This window comes from Berghia stephanieae, chromosome 2, assembly GCF_034508935.2.
Source record: "Berghia stephanieae isolate SIO BIC M18660-M18661 chromosome 2, UCSD_Bste_1.3, whole genome shotgun sequence".
Lineage (NCBI taxonomy): Eukaryota > Metazoa > Mollusca > Gastropoda > Nudibranchia > Aeolidiidae > Berghia > Berghia stephanieae.
The window spans coordinates 26165843-26188342 of NC_088361.1; the positions used below are offsets into that span (position 1 = coordinate 26165843).

The 22500-nt window shown below is 36.1% G+C and overlaps 1 protein-coding gene across 3 annotated transcripts in view; it reads left to right on the plus strand.

Annotated features, from left to right (window-relative positions):
- LOC144964581 (uncharacterized) overlaps window positions 1-22500 on the plus strand; it is a 37256-nt gene that overhangs the window by 9615 nt on the left and 5141 nt on the right. For all 3 annotated transcript variants that reach the window (XM_078899013.1, XM_078899015.1, XM_078899014.1), the window contains exons 4-11: window positions 3783-3913; window positions 4425-4534; window positions 5496-5556; window positions 6636-6764; window positions 7599-7783; window positions 9800-9936; window positions 12431-12498; window positions 13524-14351. In XM_078899013.1, the coding sequence (XP_078755139.1) occupies window positions 3783-3913; window positions 4425-4534; window positions 5496-5556; window positions 6636-6764; window positions 7599-7783; window positions 9800-9936; window positions 12431-12498; window positions 13524-14351 (1649 nt within the window). The remainder of the gene's footprint in view (window positions 1-3782; window positions 3914-4424; window positions 4535-5495; window positions 5557-6635; window positions 6765-7598; window positions 7784-9799; window positions 9937-12430; window positions 12499-13523; window positions 14352-22500) is intronic.

Below are 22500 nucleotides of genomic sequence, written 5' to 3' on the forward strand. Positions count from 1 at the left end.
ATAATAATAATATCCAATAAACGTGCTCAAAGCGGTTCACTAGCAAAAAGCATAACGTAACATATAGGAAGAGAATGACGCCTGTTAGTCGATATTACATTTTTTTTCCGACAAAGACAACGGCCAGGTACTCAATTTACACCTGAGTATGGTGAGAGGATGTGAGTAAAGAGCCCTTTCCAAGGTCTCAATGAGCCGGTCAGAGCGGATCTCCAAACCCTGGACCTTCCGGTCCGAAGGCGACAGTCGTGCCATTAGGCCACAATTGAAACCTATCGATTCGTTGGCGGTTATCTAAATCGATCTGATATTTGAATTAATAATTTTGTGGCCAAATCTTTTAAACATTTTGTGGCTCGGTCTAGTGCGGCGTTTCGCCTTGTCACAAGAGTCAAGCAATGTCAAATGTGGTCAGTGACCGGATGGGTGGCAGTGATAGTGAAAAATTCTGGGATCGACGTTGTCTCCTTGGGTAAGGTAACCATCTCGACTCAGGTGTGAATGATTACCTGAATTAATGATCTTGTTAACATTTGGTGGCTCGGTGGCTCACAAGTACGGTGCCTCGCCTTGTCACACTAATTCAAGCAAGATCAAGCGTAGTCAGTGACACGATGGGTGGCAGTGATCGTAAAAAAATTCGGTTAGATCGGCATTGTCTTCCTAGGTAAGGCCTTGTGCACACATTACCTCACTCAACTCAAGTGTAAAAAAATACCTGATTATAGGCAGCGAGGCATTATTGCAAACGATGGACGACGGCGTCTGGTAAATAATATTATTATGATTCCAGATGACCCGGGGGAGGTTTAAATGAAACATTGTGAAGCGCATTGAGCACGGTAAATCCATGGAAATGCTCAATATTAATGTTTATATTTTTATTTCGTATGCTTCATCAGGATGCTTTATACGGGCTTTCTCTTCAATCAAGATATTATTCATAGTGGTGTTTAGGAGTGATCGATCTTTATAGCCATTGTCCGTGTGGAAATCGATTCTTACTATTGTCATCCTGTACTTGTGCCAATTGGCTGCCATGAGAAATACGTTAGTCTTGCTTTAGGTCCAGAAAAAAACCCCAGAGAAAATAAAAAGAGAACCTATGTGGTCTTGTTGTATGCCACTCGCCTTCAGATCGGAAGGTCCTGGGTTCGGGTCCCGCTCTGAGCGGCGCATAGTTAAGTCCTTAGAAAAGGATCTTTGCTCACATTCTTTCACCGTACTCAGGTGTAAAATGAGTACCTGACAGTTAACAGTATTGTCTCTGATGGAAAATAAAGCGTCATTTCTCATTTAATATGTTAATTATTGCTGTTGGCTTGGGCCCCCTTGTTAAGCGCTTTCGGTACGTTTAGTGGATATGGCTCTATATAAAACCTCAATTTGTTTTTTTGTTTTTCTTTTGTTTTTGTTTGTTTTCGAGAACCCAACTGTGACCTATGGTCTCAAATCGGTACCAAAAAAGGGATTTTAAAGTAAATTTTAACAGAATGTATATTCAATTAATTGTGGGGTCTAAGTCTCAAATGTATTAAAGTGGACATATCAAACGAATGTTGATAGAGAAAATTTTAATACAAATGTTAACCATGATACATATTTGTGTGTTAACAACAAGATATGAAGTGAGTAGAAAAGTGCCAGAAGACAATAGAGAATAAAATTTTTCGCGGCGGTGGTGGGGTTTGAACCTGCGACCTTATTGGTACGACAACTCCGCCTGGCAGGTGAGAGCGTGGCTCTACCGTGTGAGCTATCCACGAACACTAAATATTCGTTTCAAACCCAAGTCATTTCTAGATCCCTCTCTCACCCACTTCTGGGACCGCCGATTCGTTCGCCCACCACAATCGCGAAGTATTTTGACCAGCAGTTAAGCTTAATAGCCAATATTCTCAACACAAACATATAACATAGAAACGATTGAGACATTGAGTATGCTCCGGTGTATGGGGTGAATTTTTAATTCAGAAAAGTGAGTGGAGCAGGCACTTATGTTGGTAACAACAAGATATGAAGTGAGTAGAAAAGTGCCAGAAGACAATAGAGAATAAAATTTTTTTGCGGCGGTGGTGGGGTTTGAACCTGCGACCTTATTGGTACGACAACTCCGCCTGGCAGGTGAGAGCGTGGCTCTACCGTGTGAGCTATCCACGAACACTAAATATTCGTTTCAAACCCAAGTCATTTCTAGATCCCTCTCTCACCCACTTCTGGGACCGCCGATTCGTTCGCCCACCACCATCGCGAAGTATTTTGACCAGCAGTTAAGCTTAATAGCCAATATTCTCAACACAAAATATAACATAGAAACGATTGAGACATTGAGTATGCTCCGGTGTATGGGGTGAATTTTTAATTCAGAAAAGTGAGTGGAGCAGGCACTTATGTTGGTAACAACAAGATATGAAGTGAGTAGAAAAGTGCCAGAAGACAATAGAGAATAAAAAGGCGGAGTTGTCGTACCAATAAGGTCGCAGGTTCAAACCCCACCACCGCCGCGAAAAATTTTTATTCTCTATTGTCTTCTGGCACTTTTCTACTCACTTCATATCTTGTTGTTACCAACATAAGTGCCTGCTCCACTCACTTTTCTTAATTAAATATTTGTGTGTTAATAATTTGAAACAGCGATTTTAGCGATGATGACTTCGGGAAGTCCCAGGTTTGAGAGTTTTTGCCAAGATGAGGGTCATTTAAATCGATCGATAATTGAAGGACGAATTTTCTGGCCAAATGTTTAAATATGGGTTTTTGTAGAGTACTACAGTTTATCCATTCAGTAACAACGATTGGGTCAGTAGCGACCTGCATTTATTTGCGGCTGGAGCCCGGTTCTTCCAAGTGGAAATAAAATGCCGTATCCAATAGGCCATCTCGCTCTTTCTCTGTTTGTGTTGCTTTGTGTTCTTCTGAAATACAACTAACTTTGAATCGGCAGGTCCCCGGTTCAAGTTCCACTCAGGGCGACACAAAGTTGAGTCTGTGGAAAAGGCTCTTTACTCTCATTCTTTCACCACACGAGGGGGTAAAATGAGTATCTGGCCGATAACAGCGATGCCTCAGTCGTAAACAAAAAAAAGTCATATCTTGACTTGTTAATTGTTGCTGTTTGGCTTAGGACATCTTGTAAAGGGATTTGAGCACACTTGTTATTATTGCCCTATATAAAAGATCGATTTTCTAAAAGATATATCACAGACTTCAAGAAAAATATTGTTTCATTTACTCCTCTTTCGTTCCCGCCCTGTACCCTTCACCAGCGCCCCCCCCCCCCCACCTCTTACAGGAGTGGAATAATAAAAAAAAGATGGGCAATACAGTACCAGACAAAACGAAAAGAAAAATAGAGACCAAATAATCTCCAAACTATTTGCCTTCCTGACGTGGGGATCGAACTTAAGACCTTATAACTATCGATAATCAGGAGGTTCCGGAACCTTTGCTTATGAGACAGGTGCCTCAACACCACAACAAAAAGGGCGTTTTTCCAGCAGCTCACTACATCAGTGGGGACTTGCCACCTGTGTCCAACATGTACCCGTTGTGATAACGAACCCGATACCGCAGAGCATCTGGACGAACTGTGCATTGTGACGAAGCTTCCTGGCGGGTTTGCGACGGTGCACGAGTGCGGTACGGAATTTGCATCTTGGGTCGATCATCATAACATAATAGTGTGAGCACCGTTAGAAGCTGCTGCTGCTGCTGCTGCTGCTGCTGCCAGTAGAAGAAAATGTGGGTAATTTAATCGTTTTATATCTTTTATTAAATAACAGGATTGACTCCCCTTGCTCAGGCAGTCCAAAGCCAGCAGTTGAAGTCGGTTAAACAGTTGATTTCAATGGGGGCTGACATTGACGCTCAGGACAATATTGGAAGGACTTGCTTATCGGTAGCCGCCTACCAGGTATGTCAATCGATATTCTATGCATCTTTTGTTTTAAAAGGGAGTCCCAATAGCTCATTTGATAGACAACTAACTTCACACATTTGTCAAAAAAATCAAAATCCTCCTCGGTTTGAGAGCTTTTAACTTCAAGGAAGTTCCAGGTTTGAGAGTTACTTACGATATGAAGAACTTAAATTTGATGTTTTTGATCACCCTAACCCTCTCCTTACCACCTGCAGCAAAATCGTCATATTTGTTATAACACAATATACATTTTTATTATTCAGATTTATTTTGTACATCACAAACTTTAAAGAATGATCTTTGTTTAATTAATAAGAAGATAAAATTGTTTTGTAGAGAGCTTGTTTGAGTTTAAAAAATCATTTTTTCTACTGGGTAAGCCTGTGCCATTTTGGGAAAATAGTGAAAAGGATCGGTAAGGAAAGAGTTAATTCAGTTTTAATCCGACGAAATACCGTTTTCGGAAGATTGGATAAATTTTATTATCGTCCTTCATCTGACCCAGGGTTGGCATGAAGGAGTCGTGTGTTTGTTGCACCATGGAGCGAAGAGGAATATCTGTGACAACGCCGGACGTGCCCCACTACACGCAGCCACCTATCACAGTGACACCAAGTAAGGTTTGATATCTTATAATAAATTGATGTCATAATAACTTATGAAAAAGATAAATAGATAAATAAATGAATCAATCAATATACCAAATGCATTTTGAAAATGCAAAAAAAAAAAGAAAGAGACAAATGGACGAACGAATGAAGGAATTCATGAATTAATTGATATAATTCAAATAGTGGGGTTGGGGTTGGGGGGGGGGGGGGGGGGGGGGGGGATGACCGATGGATCAGGTACTGTCACTTAACCGACATGACCTGAATTCAAGCCCCACTGTCGGAGTCTCGTTTTCATAAGCAAAGAAAAAAAAACAAAAAACAAAACAAAACAAAAACAAACAAACAAAACAAAACAAAAACCCAAACTAAGACAAAACAAAACTTAATTCCGATTTCTAACCAGTAAGAATAGAATTCTCCCCTGAAGATAAATAATGGGATTTGTTTCTTTGTTTTATTTATTCATTTCAATAGATAGAATGCGCTTGGCCAAGGAGTTCACAACATTGCCATCCGGAAGTATAACGGACCAACACACAAACTCTGTGTAACCATGAACTTTTATAGTCTGGTTAATACAGTTTAGTGAGAACAACTCACAAACGCGGATGGCAAAAACAATAACAAAGGCCTGAGTGACGTCATCTGCATACTATCTATACGGGAATTTGTTATTTTCAAGGGGAGGCAACAGCCGTAATACAGAAGAGCGTAATGAGTAGCTGGGGTTACGTTTCTTGCTCTAACGATAAAGAGAGATACGCAAGCTATATTAAATCAGAGAGGCCTATTTAGATAACGGCATACAAGTAAAACATACTTACAAAAATGCCAATGTACTATTTACATTTCTTATCTTTATTAAAGCTTATCAAAACAATCAAATGTCCAGTTAATAACAACGTGATTTGTATTTGCAAAGATAATCATGTAGATCTAACTCTTGTACAATTTATTTTCAGCACATTGTCCATTCTGTTGAACAGTCTCTCCATCAATGAAATCAACCAACCTGATAATGAGGTAAATTCTCAATAAAACATGATATAATAGCATTTCGAAAGTTTATTGTGCTATTTTACCTTTCAAATTTATTTTGCCAATCAGGTTATCGATTTGTATTTTATCCGATTTTGTTTGGACAACAAAAGTGAAAGCAAGAAAAGGCATTCTCCGATCTCAGATAATACCTTATAAGAAATCTTCCTTAATTTGCTACAACAGCTATCTATACCCCACGCAGCCCCAATGTGAACTCGTTGTGAGCATCAATAGAGGGCTTCCTAAAAAAAAAATAAAAATTAAAAAAAGCGATTTGGGAACTTTGTGCAGTCCTATTTTCTCAGCCCACTTCTGTAGACGATTTTCATTGTGATGTTCTGAAATAAAACGCTTTATGAAAAATAAAGATGAACAAATGAAATAAAAATTTAAAAAAAGTCTTATATCTTTTTAAATTGAAATTTTAGAGATATAATATATAGACTTGATCCCGGGGTCAGTTTTGTCTCATGTTATAAAATTTTCTAGTGTTGATAAATAAATCCCCACAAGATCTTTGAGAAAATAATTGAGAGAATGGTTGAAAAAAGAGGGGCAGACGGACACAGAATTTCACTGACTGGGCCGGGAAGACTGTAACTCTGACGAATTTCAATGACATAAAGTAATACGAGTATTTGGTCAATTCTCAAAAGGATTCACCACAACAGACTGTTAAATTCTGTTTCATATGGGAATTCTAAGCTACTAAAAGTCAAGGACAGAAACAGACGGCCTTATGTTCCACAAGGAGCGAAGAGGATTAAAACGAGTCAGAAGCTGTGGACTGTAAGAAGTAATAAACAAATATGAATAAACCAGAAATTCGAATAGAGTTTATGTGAAGTTTTATCGTTTAATTTGGTTTTTTGTTGTCGACTGAGGTTTTGAGCCAAAAAGTTCCGAGTATTAGAGCATTTAACGTCGAGTATTTTGTTCGTTTTTTTAGGCTGTTCTTCTTCTTCTTTGTTCAAGACTAATTTTTATGTGACATTTAGATTCCTTTTGCAAACGATTTATAAATCTCCCCTTATTACATTTATTTCTCCTTGTCCATACAGATGATGACAGCAGTCCATTGGGCGGCGTTCCATGACCGACCGGATCATCTCATGCAGCTCATCCAGAGAAAGGCGAACGTATTTGCCAGGGATATCGATGGAAAATTGCCCTTGCATTGGGCAGCACAGGTACGAGGTTTTCCCCACAAGACCGAATTAATCTCAATTTCAGCTGACAACTCTTTGTGATTAGATGAAACAGGAATGAAACGGAAATCAACAAAGTCCATTTGTTTATATGACAAAATACATGTAATTGTCTCTTGTCTTTCACATAGACCTGTGTATTGACATTAGACCACTATATTCTTCACTACTCACATTATGGCCAATTTTACGGCAAATCCGATAAAGAATTAAGAATATCCGGCAAGATTCAGCACAAATCTCTCATTGTTTACAAAACTTAGGGTATTTGTCGCCACGTGTTGTTACCAAAAGTAGAGTAGTTTCTCCGGAAAAGGTAAATAATACAATGATATCCCCCACTGCTAATTTCATGCTATAAAAAGCCAGAACAATCTCTTGCTTTATTTGTCGCATGACTTAGTGCCGTCACCCATCATTGCCATCTCAAGTATTGCCTAAAAGGCATGTCAAGCGGCCTTCCAGTTGTATGGACATTCACTATAATGTTTTTTCAAAATGACATTCAGATTTATATTGCAACACTAGGAGAAACATCAACGTTTTCAATCATGTAGGCCAAAATTTAATTGACTAGATTCAGAATCTAGAGGGCCCCTATTTTCACTAGTCGGCATGTTCTCAAGATAGCCATGCTTTGTATCTTGGCGGTGTGTTTTTCTTTTGGTAAAAACGAGTCCAGCACTGCCTCTCATTTGATTTTGGTGTTAATGAGTCATAACAGTGGGCTACCATCTAAATTGTGCTGATATATAGAGTGTGGCTAATGGGCGTTATAAATTTATGTATTCATTCATTCATTCATTCATTTACAAGAATGGCAGTTTCCAGTGTGTCCATCGTCTCACAAGCCTACCAGAAGGATTGGAAATTGTCAATGACCTTGACCAGAGTGGAAAATCCCCGGCACACTACGCTGCTGCCGCAGGCTCCGCCAATATCCTGACCATCCTCTCACATTGCGAAAACATTGACTTGGAGATTGAAGATCCAGACGAAAGGTAGCCAAAACTATTGATATTATAACCAGTTAACTGTCGTACTCTGGAAAAACATGTAATTATGAATTTGGCCATAAAAATTGTCCTTCAAACATCGATCGATTTAAATGACCCTCACCTTGGCTAAAACTCTCAAACCTGGGACTTCGCGAAGTTTTCCTTGAAGTCTCATGTTTGAGTGTTTTAGCCAAGACGGGGAGTCATTTAAATCGATAGATATTTGAAGGATGCGATTTCTGGTCAATTTTAAATACATAATTTTCCAGGGTACTGCAGGTATCTGGTTAAAGATAAAGTCATTTTTTTTGTGACCAACGACCTCAAAACGGTATCATGTCGAGGTGGACTGAATTGTCACGATTTAATTTACAATCAAATATATGAAAATTGGGTTTAATTTGTACTCTTTTTTGGCAAGATTGATTCAAGTTTCTTTTAACTTCATAATACTAAAGATTCTAATTTCTAATTATTTTAACTTTAGATTTATTTTTTGACATCTCTTATCTTCTCCAGCTTGAGGCCGTGGGTCAAATTTCTAATTTTTGGTTGTAAAAAAAATCTTTTAATATCGTTTTCTTCCCTCGGTCACCATACTTGTTTTGTATGCAATAAATAAAGCCCACAGAACTGGAGTTTATCTCGACTTTTGTGTAGCTTTAAACGGACAAACGGACTCTAAAATGACAATTGAGTTCTACCCTTTGGAAAGGAAAACAGTATATTGTAAATTACTTTTCTCAAGATCTTAAAGACTCCGTTCCCCATTTTCGATAATTTGAATCAGATAAACATCTCGACAGCAGCCGGGACCTATACAAATCCTTTGCTTATAGAAGGAATAGAATTGACGTCACTCAGCATTTTGTTGGCTTTAAATAGTCAATTTAATGATTAATATTCACTAAATGCTATCAATCAGATTATAATAAATATTTAAGGTCACACATAGTTTTGTGTGTTGGTAAGACATATCCGGCTGGCGGATGAAACGAGTATTTTAAATAAACGCATAACATTAATAAGGGAAGAACTCCGCCTTTGAGTTATTGGAACTACCCTGTCTTGTAGAATATGGACTGTTTGACCTCAAAATGATGTATTTTAAACAAATATTATTTGTAATCTTTGTTTTTGAATAATAGATTCACTTAAATTAACTAACATGACTTAGTTGTTTTCATCCAGTTATACTTGATCGTATATTATTATACCAGGCATTAATAGTTTTAGACTGTGCCCTATCTTCTCAAAGCGGTGTTTCATACGCTAAAAGTTGAAGTTACAGAAATAAATATGAGACTTTGGTTAGGTTTTTATTGATGAAAATTAATTTATTATCTTAAACCGGCAAAAGGAAAATTTCACATTCCTTGTTATTTTAGTTATACAGTAGATCTATATTCATTTTTTTGACGACTAGTTTACCACGACAAAGAGCCACAGACTGTCCTCAAAATGGGTATAATGAATAAAGATGAATAGAGAATGTGAAAATGGATCTCATTCTGTTGTGGTTTTTGAAAAGTATTCCCATTAGATGATGTGCCCTTGGCTAAGAGACTCACATTAACGTTTATAGTCTGGTTAATAGATAGAACGAAGATGACATCACTCAGGTCTTTGTTATTGATTTTTGCCATCCACGTTTATTAGTATTTTTCATTAAACTGTTTTAACCAGACTATAAACGTTCAATGTCACACATAGTTTTGTGTGTTGGTCCGTTATAGTTCCGGATGGCAATGTTGTGAGCTTCTTAGCCAAGCACATATTTTTAATACAGTTTAGTGAGAATTACTCATAACCATGGATGGCCAAAAAAAACAAACCCCAATAACAAAGAGGTGAGTGACGTCAACTTCGTTCTATCTATAAAGTCTTTTATAATCACTTATAATTAAACCTAAATTTCTGGCTAATTTTCGTTGATTCATGTTTTTCTGGTTGTTTGTTAACCTATTTGACTTGATTGTTGTCGTCTATCTTGCAATGTGTGTTTCAAATCCCACACAGAACGCCGTTACATTGGGCAGCCGCCATGGGACATGCCAAAGCTGCAGAGACGTTGTTGAAATTGGGTGTCAATCCGTTTGTGACGGACGTGGACGGGTACACACCTCTGGAGTATGCACGACAAGCTGAGAACCAAGGTAAATCATCGAAACTTATATAGATAGTATGCGCTTGGCTAAGAAGCTCACTACATTGCCATCCGGAAGTATAACGGGCCAACACACAAACTGTTTGTAACCATGATCGCTTATAGTCAGGTTAATACAGTTTAGTGAGAATTATTCATAAATGCGGATGGCAAAAAAGCAATAACAAAGACCTGAGTGACGTCAACTTCGAACTATTAATAGATAGTATCCGCTTTGTTATGGAGCTCACAACATTGCCATCCGTACGTTTGAAGGACCAACACACAAAACTCTGTATGACCATGAACTTTTATTGTCTGGATAATACAGTTAAATGAAAATTACTCATAAACGTGGATGGCAGAAAACAATAACAAAGACCTGTGTGACTTTAACTTTATTCTATCTCTTGATAGTATGAAGTTGATGTCACTCAGGTCTTTGTTATTGCTTTTTGCCATCCGCGTTTATGAGTAATTCTCACTAAACTGTATTAACCAGGCTATAAAAGTTCACGGTGACACATAGTTTTGTGTGTTGTTGGTCCGTTATATTTCCGGATGGCAATGTTCTGAGCTTCTTACTTATAAATGTTTAAATGTGACCCACTGCTCAAAATAGTATTACGTCGGTGTGACTCAGATGACAAAAAGTGATTTATGAGTTAAAATGACCAGGAATGTCAGATTGTAGTTTTTCTCACTTTAACCAACTACAGATAGTTCGAAGTTGACGTCACTCCAGCATTTATTATTGTTTGTTTTTTTGCCATCCGCGTTTATGAGTAATTCTCACTAAACTGTATTAACCAGACTATAATAGTTTAAGGTTACACATAGTTTTGTGTGTTGGTCCGTTATAATTCCGGATGGCAATGTTGTGAACTTCTTAGCCAAGCGCATACTATCTATATCTTTGGTCCTCAACAGAGCAGTTTAAATATAACCCAAGCTTCAGAATTCTGACTATCAATTCAGTTCTTAGTATCTAAGGTTTCCGGAGGTAATACAATTTTTAGGCTATGAGTCACAAATGTGACTCACAGTCTAAAAACAGTATTATGTCGAAGATAAAATAAAGATGAAATTTGGCTTCTGTTTGTGTGTTTCATTAAGTAGATCACTATAGTTATATAAAATGTCTAAACCCAAAATTTTATAAACCTGATCATTTTAACTTTAAATTCATCTATTTGTCATTCTTGTTACTCCGACAAAATGCCAGTCTGATGCGGTGTACTACAAATAGATCGTCTAGCCTTATCATAATCTCATCGCCAGACATTGACCAGAAAAATACCTCATGAGACAAGACTATGACAACAAAAGAAAGCAATGTAAATGTTTTTTGTCATCCATGTTTATTAGTAATTCTCACTAAATTGTAATAACCAGACTATAGATAGTATGCGCTTGGCGAAGAAGCTCAAAACATTGCCATCCGGAAGTATAACGGGCCAACACGCAGAACTATGTGTAACCATGAACTTTTATAGTCTGGTTGATACAGTGTAGTGAGAATTACTCATAAACGCCGATGGCAAAAAAAAAAAACAATAACAAAGACTCGAGTGACGTCAACTTCATCCTATCTATAAACGATCAAGGTTACAATTGAGTGTGGCTGTGCGCTTGTCTAAGAAACTCACAACATTGCCATCCGGAAATATAACGGACCAACATACCAAACTATGTGTAACCTTGATCGTTTACAGACTGGTTAATACATTTTAGTGAGAATTACTCATAAACATGGATGACAAAAAACATTAACAACAAAAAGACCGAAGTGACGTCATCTTCGTTCTATCTATAGATAGAATGCGCTTGGCCAAGGAGTTCACAACATTGCCATCCGGAAGTATAACGGACCAACACACAAAATTTGTGTAACCATGAACTTTTATAGTCTGGTTAATACAGTTTAGTGAGAACAACTCACAAACGCGGATGGCAAAAACAATAACAAAGGCCTGAGTGACGTCATCTGCATACTATCTATAAGTCAACGAAGGCTACGAGTTGACGCCATAACATTGTGTATTTGATGTTTACAGTTTACCAGCTTGATCTTCTCGTACCAAATATGTTGTGAGCGTTAAACGTATGAGATAGTTACGACTATTTTGCGAATCAGAATTGGATTCAATAATCTCCAATCACATACACGCCAGGTATGACAGCCAACACAAAAAGACATCTTTTCAATAACAACATTAAAAATAAATATTAATCCCAACTTCGTCGCTTTCTACTTTTTTCTACTTTTCCTCCTCCTACTCTCCCTCTCCTCCCTTTTCACATAAGCCGATTAATGTAACATGGCTCATTTACATAACAAGATAACGATATATATATATATATATATATATATATATATATATATATATATATATATATATATAGAGAGAGAGAGAGAGAGAGAGAGAGAGAGAGACTATTGAGCACATTAAGCAGATAACGCGCTATACAGAAGTTTACGTTTTAAAAAAAATGTCTTTCAGAATGTCTGAAGATGATGGAAGCGCATCTTGGCAAGATGGGACCAAGAATGTCATTCGCTGGACCATCAGTAAGTTTCATGTGTTCTGTTGCAGTGCAAAACGATTAAACATTGCAAATTTATATAATGTAAAATCCCGATAGCTCCGTTCACAGAGCACTCTCTTCTCATTCAAAGGGGCAGAGATCCTTCCCGGGCGAAATCGAGATTTTGTAATGACTCCCCTGTCCACCAAGCAGTAATTGGGTAACTGGGTCTGTTAGATCTGGAGGAAATGATTTTGAGATACTTTAGCGTCTTATCAAAATGGTAGCAAGCAATTGCTATTGTCCGGTTCACGCTATAGAAACCGGGGATAAATTTCGGCTTATCGGGTCTACTGGCTCTGATGAAGGAAGCCTTGTAAAATATAATTTTAGAATACTGGACAGTTAGGGGAGCAGTTTGGCTTTTATACGAGTACTAGTATATCATTTTTCAATTAAATGGCTCCATTTTGGTAAATGTACGTTATGATTGTTGGGGACAGTTGGAAGATGGCTATACATTTACATTTGCCCATAATATTGGAGTTATCTTAGATTTGCTGATCATCAAAGTTGCCGTTTATGTTTTTTAAAAATCTGATAATAAATATAAAATGTTGAACTGTAATATTAACGTTTTGAAGGTTGTGGATATGGTGAAGGTGACTGAAGATTGATGTGTGAGGGGAGAGAAAGGGATACGTGATGATGATGATGATGATGATGATGATGATGATGATGACGACGACGACGACGACAATGCTGATGATGACGATGATGATGATGCTGATGATGATGATGATGATGATGATGATGATGATGATGATGATGATGATGATGATGATGATGATGAATTTGATGATGATGATGATGATGATGATGATAATGATGATGATGATGATGATGATGATGATGATGATGATGATGATGATAAGATTGTGCTGTGGTGATGGTGCTGGTCGTGGTGGTAATGATGGCGATGGTGATGATAATGATATTGATGTCGAATTACATTAACATTTTCCATCAATAGTGTTAATTTAACTCGTTTCCACTGTCTCATTTAAGGCCTCCAGTAAAAGTTCATTCCTACCAAAAGAGGAAAAGTACAGATATCGGAAAGGCGAAGCGCCTCCATCGCCGCCACCCGAATACAAGATCGAATTGCCTAACATCAAAATTCTCCCGCCGACTGCAACTCAAACCATGACGAAGACGACAACTAAAACCAAAACTACAACAAACAGAACATGCGCCATGACAACATCCAAATCCGACAGAGACCCGCCTCGAATGTACTCAGCTTCCACCGACACAGACAACCTGGATTACCCAACACAGCTCATCCACAGACACCACACGAACCAAAATAACCACAACAGCAACCATCATCAACAACCTCATCCTCATCACGACCATCATCGAGACCATTACAACCAACAACATCACGGCAGCGCCCATCACCATCAACAACGACAGCATCATCATCAGCAACAACAACAACAACAACAACAACCCAATGAAAATAATGAGCAGAAGGTTTTCAGTATTAGCGATCACTCCAACATTTTTTCGAAATTAGTCGGATCCTCTTTCCTCGCAGGTGCGCAGGCTCCAATATTAAGCACCGAAAACACGGAGGAGAATTTAATCGAGACATTTAGTCCAAGAGAGATTGCTTCTTTGCAACAATTAGGTACGGAGGCAGACAAAATATGGGCTCAACGATCGGGACAACGTCCGGCATCCAAGAAAGAAAAGGAGCCTCTGGAATTGAAGATGATGACGTCACAAAATACACCGGATTTGAATCGAGTTTCAGTGAAGAGCTTCCGCTCCATCCCACCAACTGTCATTTCACATAATCAAGAAGAGGCTGAACAATATTCTAAACAGGTATTGTTTACAAAGAAAATTTCCATAAAATTACATTTCCATATATGCTCCCCACCACACACAAGATAAATCTTTAAATATTCAGACTGTAAACGAATACAAATGATTGATTGATTGAACCCCGCCCCCCCCCCTCTCTCTCTCTCTCTCTTTCTCTCTCTCTCTCTCTCTCTCTTTCTCTCCCTCTCTCTCTCTCTCTCTATCTCGCTCTCTCACACACACATACACACACACACACACACACGCTTTTTATTTCTGTCTCTTCCACTCTTAGTCTCCCACTTGTGCGTCTTTCTGGTCTTGTGATATGACACTCGCCTTCGGATTGGTAGGTCCCAAGTTTGAGTGCCATTCTCAACAACGTAAAGTCGAGTCCATTCATATCCTCTCATTCAGGTATAAAATGAATACTTCGCTGGTAACAGTGTTGTGGCTGTCGAGAAAGAAAATGTGATAGCGCTTTACAAACGTCATTTGTCCTTTATGTAACGTTTGGTATTGGATTGGGACCACTTGTAATGCGTTTTGTATTTAATATAACTTTTTCCCATTAGCATATTCTGATGTTCTTGTTTTCTTTATAAACACAAAGGCATTTTGATATATATATATATATATATATATATATATATATATATATATATATATATATATATATATATATATATATATATATATTTATTTATTTTTATTTTTTTTTTTTTTATTATTTTTTAAAAATTATTTTTATTTATTCTTTTATCAGGTGGTCACAACCCCCCCCCCCCCCCTCCCCTCGCTTTTTGTCGGCTTGTACCTCTGAGACTCTCCATTAGATTTTGTTCAAATTCAAAACACAAATAAGACAAATACTTCTATGTAGACTGTCAAAATTATATGAATATGAATTGAGAAACAAAAAAGATGCAATGATTTTTCAAAACCGAAATACAATCTCAGAGAAAATTGACGCAACATTACTCTTGAGTAAAATGACGACGATCTTAACATTTGTTGCCATTTTTAGCAAACATTAATTATGTCACTATAAACATTATTTTCATCATAATTCTCCTCATCATGTAAGAAATCGTCTATGTAGCACACTCACATACCTATTTTGGTCCAACGATTACAGTATTTACTTTAAGTGATCAATATCACCGCCGTCCTCTTTAATGACCCAGCGTAATCTCTTTTTCCAACTTGAAATGCACTTCCAAATTTCATCAATGGTTATCTCCACCGAGCATGAAATAATCCTTTCTCTCAATGTTTCTTACTGTGAATGCAGATCTTTGTCCACTATAAACTTCGGTCAAAGAATTCCAAATTTCGTAATCCATGGATTCAGGGTGGATGAGGCGGCCAGTTGTCTGTCTTTGTAAAATAAATATTCCTACTTCGAAGAAAAGCTAGTGTTCTTTTGCTCGTATTGGCTGTAGCACCATCTTGTTGAAAAATGAAATTCCCTCCCCGATAAAGGTGGTCACAGACAAAAAAAAAAAGAATTTCTTCCAATCGTTTTATGTAGGCTTATCAGCAAACAGTTTCCCATGCAACATGTGTCTTTCTTTAAAAATTGCAACACGCAAATGCCACAAAAAGTTGCGTCATCTTTTCGATATCGACATTTTAGGTGGTGTTAAAAGATTTTATATTATTATAAAACCGTTAATATAATCATTTTGATATTTTGCAATTCTATTAATAAAGAATAGTTCTAATAGTTATAAAAATTTGAAAATAATACCTTAAAACTTTTTTATAATAGAACTAAATAAATAGTGGCGCGTTGTTTTCTTTGTGTGACCACCGGATATTATATATATATATATATATATATATATATATATATATATATATATATATATATCCACTATTTATTTAGTTGTATTGTAAAAAAGTTTTAAGGTATTTTTTTCAAATTTTTATAACTATTAGAACTATTCTTTATTAATAGAATTGCAAAATATCAAAGTGATTATATTAACGGTTTTATAATAATATAAAATCTTTTAACACCACCTAAAATGTCGATATCGAAAAGATGACGCAACTTTTTGTGGCATTTGCGTGTTGCAATTTTTTAAGAAAGACACATGTTGCCTGAACTGATTATATATATATATATATATATATATATATATATATATATATATATATATATATATATATATATATATATATGTATATATATATATATATATATATATATATATATATATATATATATATATATATATATATATACATTTTTCCCACTCAAAATTGATAATTTATATTGTAAAGTGCACAGAGCTTGTGTTTTACAGGAGAATGAGCGCTTTATAAATGTGTATTATATATATATCTTGTTTGTCCATCATTTGTTATTACACACGAGGTTCATTTGATTCATTAATATTATGTTCTCAACATTCGTTTTGCCAATGTTATAGGCATGATACAACACATGAAAATAAATTTTAAGTGTTTTAAAATTTACACCGTGTACAGTCTCTAAGGCAAAGCTATCTACCCGGTCACGAAAACAAAACGAAGGACTTTGAACTCCCTCCAGTAAACAAGGACAATGACGTCAGCACACCAAGGGCGATGGAGTCCTGGAATTTGAGGCTAAAATCAAGTAATACAGAACTTGTGTCCTGCATTCAACGAATCTGAAAATTTAACGCACTGCGCACATCCACCTCACTCGATTGTATACGCCTTCACTCATGCTGCACAATACTAACATTATTTATGTATACGGAAAAGCTAAAACTAAAATCGAATGATAAAGATGGGGTCAATACGCTGCAACAGTCGTAACGTCACTTCCCTCATAATGACGCATGGAAACTTAGTAACTGGCTCTAAACTATCGGAACAATGGCGGACGTCCTTTTGAAATATTTCCTCGACGAGCATAAAAGCGTATCCAGAGGGAAAAAAACATTATAAATCTGATAATGTTTTGACTTTTACACATTCTGATCACACAAGACATGAAAAGTTCTAGCCAGATTGAAGAATAAAAAGGACCGATTTTCTTTCTTTAGAACCACGATGGCCGCCGTTGCTGGGCGACGTGACATCATACTATTGAATCCAATTAATGCAGCACAACACTAGTTATGTGTAATATCATAGATTAATACTGCAAGAGAGCAATGGAATATTTTTTAAAATATTGTTGAATGTTATATTGGCGTAATGATACAGTGCAACAATCATGGGGAAAAGCAATATTCTTGATTTGCCACAAGTTGTGACGCAAAAGATATTCGTTGGACTTTTTAAAATTAGAATATAAATAACATCTTATAATATAAACCCTTGGTAAATTCTATTATTTCAACGTTGCATCATGTAAAGCTTTCCTTCACATGAAGCCGTATTTATTCGAGGTTCCCGGTGTGCTCTTTAGTTTGTTATTGACGGCCATTGTGCGTGTATACATACATACATATATATATATATATATATATATATATATATATATATATATATATGTGTGTGTGTGTGTGTGTGTGTGTGTTTGTTTGTTTTTTTGTTGTTGCATTTTTTGTTGTTTGTTTATTATAGTCTTTGTTTATGATATAATTCATTTGCAAACATCCTCCAACAGACGTATCCGCTGCTTAATTGGCTTAAGACGACACTTAATAAGAAAAATTTTACCAGATAAGTTCTTATCCGATGATCTGTATAATGAGAGTTATTTTTTTCTCAGAATCAGTGAAAATATTTTATCTTGTTAATCTAATACCTCTCACACTTTGTGGTTGGTGTGATTTAACCGCTGTATTTGCCTTCACATTTAGATTTTTACACGTGTAATTTTTACTAAGCATAGTCCGTTGTGTGATCTTCCGTCTCAATCTAAGTGTTTTATTGGGATGAACCAGTGATCTAAATTGGTTTAAAAGTCAAAATGATCAGAATAAATAATTCTGTCTTTTAAAAAATCAAATAGATTTTATTTTTAATATTGAATAATTTTAGATTTGGGTGTCTGGTTCACCCCGAAAAAATACTAGATAGTTGCGTGACATTTTTACACTTTTCTTGTTGTGGATTTACATTATATTCAGTGACTATTCATTTAGACAATTGTTTTTTAAATAATACGTTCAAAACTATCTATTATTTTGATCTCAACGTTCTTGCCTTTATAGAAGTCATTCCAACACAAATTACTGCATATGCTCTAAGCTCTTTAACTCAATCCTTACCGACCACTTTCAGTATTTTTCCCCACAACGTCAAGCCAATTTAACACAAAAGTTGATTTTTTAAAACTCAAACCTAAAAGCATGCTAAACATAATAATTAATTGTGTGTGCTTAACAAGCTCTATAAACAACATTAAGATTCTATACATTTAACAAAGATTTCTTTTTTGATGACAAAGTTCTTCCCCTTATATGAGTCTTTCCAACACAAATTATATATTTTTAAAATTAACTTGACTTCTAGCACAGTGTCTACTGAATATGCTCATATTTTTTATGCATAAAAACAAATCCGAATATGAAAAATGCTATTTGTATCGTTACAAATGTGACGGTTTTCCTGTAATTGGTAAGAAACGGATTAAAAGGGGTCCCAAGTACCAAGCCAATTGAGCCTATAAAAATTTAAGAAAAGATATGACGCCTACGAGGTGCTATTTCAAAGCTGTTATACCGGTCAGGTACTCATTTTAAACCTGAGTGTGATGAGAGAATGTGAGTAAAGAACTTTTTCTCCCCCTAGGATTCAACTTTGCTTTGATAATGAATTGATTGAATGGATTGAAGTTATTGTTATGCGCCTAGAGCTTTATTGTAGAGAGGAGTGGGCGCAATATAAATACATTTCATTATTATTATTATTATTATTATTATTATTATTATTATTATTATTATTATTATTATTATTATTATTATTATTATAAGAATGGGACTCGAACCAGGGACCTAAATATCCGAAGGTTGATGTCATACCACAAACTATATCAGTATGTCATTTGTTTGTAAGTCCGTTCTTGATGACAACACTGCGGCCCTCTGACAAAGCACATGTTTACCCTTTTTTTTCTTCATAAATCTAAACTTTTTGTTTCATATAAAGACCGATTGAAGTGGCCCTCAATTTGTCACAAATCTTAAACCCGAAAAATAAAAGTATTGAATTGGTGGTAATAAATTGAGATAAGAAGTAAAAATCTCTGACCAAAATGTTATCAAAGCTGTTATCATTGCATGACAAAATATTGGACACATTAAACAAAAACAGAAAGTAGTTAAAAGAGATAAATTCATAATTCACTTGTTTCCATCAATATTCAAATCCTGGACTTCTCGGTATCTTGCCATTGCGCCGTCGTTTCGACCTGTCGATTATTGGAATGGTGATTCACGTATTTCCATCAGTATTCAAACCCACAACTTCCCCGTAAATTGGGCTCTAACTTACCATTGCGCCATTTTTTTCTCTCGTTCAGTCTAAACTATTGAAATTGGCAGATAGTTTTGTTTTTGGGCAATTCTTTTCAATACATTTTGACGGTGGGGTCAGTTTTCTTTTCTATTTGATAAAAAGACAGCTTTGACAGCAGGACTGGTCAATCATAATTTGGTTGCGTTATCGATCCAAGTTATTGGCCTAATGCCGCCATAAAATGACAAAACGGCTTTCTCTTTTTACCAGTAAACTAGTAAAGTAGTATTCAATATGTGACCTTCTGTGGCAATCTGGTTTTGTGTTGATGAAGTTTAAAGTCAAAATAACTCGAATAAAATAAACGTTTATTTTATCTATTTATCTAATATTTTTATTGTAGTTGAAGAGACAAAACCCCATCTCCTCAGTCTCGGTTTTTATGTTTAAATTTGAAGTTTACTTTTAAGATTAAACCCGACATATTACGATTTTGAAACGAATTGTCACATATGAAAAAAAAATTACCAAAGGAATGTGCCCAGACTCCTTGAAATAGACAGCAATCATAGATCTATATACAATACAACACAACATAAACTTCTGTCTCCTAATGTGTCAGAAAAATACAAGCATGGGACTTCAAAGACGTTCTAAAGAAATCTCAGGCCTTAGGACCAGAGCACATTTTTTTTTCTTCGAGTTCTAGTCCTGTACCAGCTTCGGAGGCTTCAATAGTTATATCTCTCCACATATCTCTAGTGACGTCCTTCAGCTATGTCTGTTGTTGTCTTCTCCTTGAACGTTTACCTTGGATTTTGCCCCTCAAAGCCTCAAGCGCGTAGTGTCCATTTCGCATGACGTGTCTGAAGAAACACAGTTGCCTCTCTATAATGATTCTAAAGAACATTCTTTCCTTATACCTTTGTTTCAGGACATCTTCTGTCAAAGTTTAATGTTATCGTATCCCAGTTATAGTAAACATCAAAAATGCTCATCTGCTCTGCTCGCTAAGACAATCGTAACAAACGCAAAATAAATGTGTAAGTGTAATCTTTGATATTAATAGTTTTTAAGATAAAATTTATTAAAAAAAAAAAAAAGGGCTGAGTGAAGTCAATTCCATTCATTCTATTACTATTTACCATTGCCAGTGAACGGCCCGCAATATTTGAGGAGAAATAATGGCTATTACGAACAAGCATTTATCTATCTTAATTATTAAACTAGTGTGGAGTGTTAATAATCGTTTGAACCATTACGATTAATAAAGTCTGTAGGTTCGCGCAAATAAATCTGGCAACAGAACGGTCAGATGGCGATTCCCAACATCAAATTATGACCGATGATAATGCCCTGGCAGATTTTCTAAATTTTATTATTTGAGTCAACTGGCCCGTAATTTTTATAAAGTTTGCAAGTTACTTGTAGATCAATCTGTAAAAACAAAGTTTTAATTTTTTAGATTTGCAAGTAAATCTGTGCTTGTTGGAAAAAATAATTAACATATGCTGTACAGGAAATTTTGACCCCCCAACCCTATCTTTTAAAAAAGAGAATAGATAAAGTAACAACATTCAGGCTAAAATAAAATGTTGTGATTTGTCATTACAAGGCGGAATAATACCTTACGTCAGCTTCTATTATGGATGCTTTTTCTAATCTTAAAAGTCTCCACTCTATCTCACTCTTCTGTATATTGATACACTATTTTTCTTTGACGACACCTCTATATTTCATATAAGAAGGGCCAAGTTATTTATGGGTTTATTGCTTTTAACAAAACCTAAATTTACATCTTTATGGGACCTGACAGATAGTGTTTTATCCCATAATACAACTCATATATCATTCATAACAGTTCTATTTCTTGACCGAATTACTACAAAGGGGAATAACCTACAGAAATCCATAGGAGACAGAAGTTTATGTTGTGTTGTATTGTATAAAGATCTATGATTGCTGTCTATTTCAAGGAGTCTGGGCACATTCCTTTGGTAATTTTTTTTTTCATATTTAAATATAATTTTTTCTTTATTCGAATATTGTGGAGAGGCCGATGTGTTCATATATTCAGGTCTGATAGCCCAAATTGTTAAGGCCTCATTGTTATAATGTTGGAAATACTCTGAAACCAACGCAAAATATTGTCCATTACCACAATACTAAATTTTGCCCAATAATTGCGTTCGGTCTTCAGACCTGAAAATAGTTACCTGATTAGATATAGGCTGACTGCGTCAGTAGTTGAGGCAGTTTCGTGACCAGTTATTCAACAATCCTAGTAATATTGAGTATTGTCAGTGGCATGACAGATGAGATTTCCTTAAATGGGACGTCACATTTATACATTAGCTTTCTTCATGTGATTCCATTAGTTGATATATTGAATACAACTCACGATTTGTTATCTTTTGTTGGCCGCCGCCTTGTACTTTGACGTAATGTTTAGTTGGTGCGTAACGTAGCCATCGTTAACTTATAGCCTGACACAAGAATCCGCTAGGACTTATAGATTGACGTCATTTTTTAGGTTTGTACAGCGCCTAGTGAGTTGCCCTTAGTAGTGCACAAGGAAACAAGTGATCCTATTTTGGTTGAATTATGAATACAACTCACGATTTGTTTTCCTTTGTGGCCAAAGACTTGACTTTTGACATAATGTTTTGGTCTGTGTCAGGCTCTAACTTCACGATGGCTACGGTCGGTGTCAGTTTGTGGCCTTTGTAAACTCATGGCCTGGCACTGACCAACAAACGAC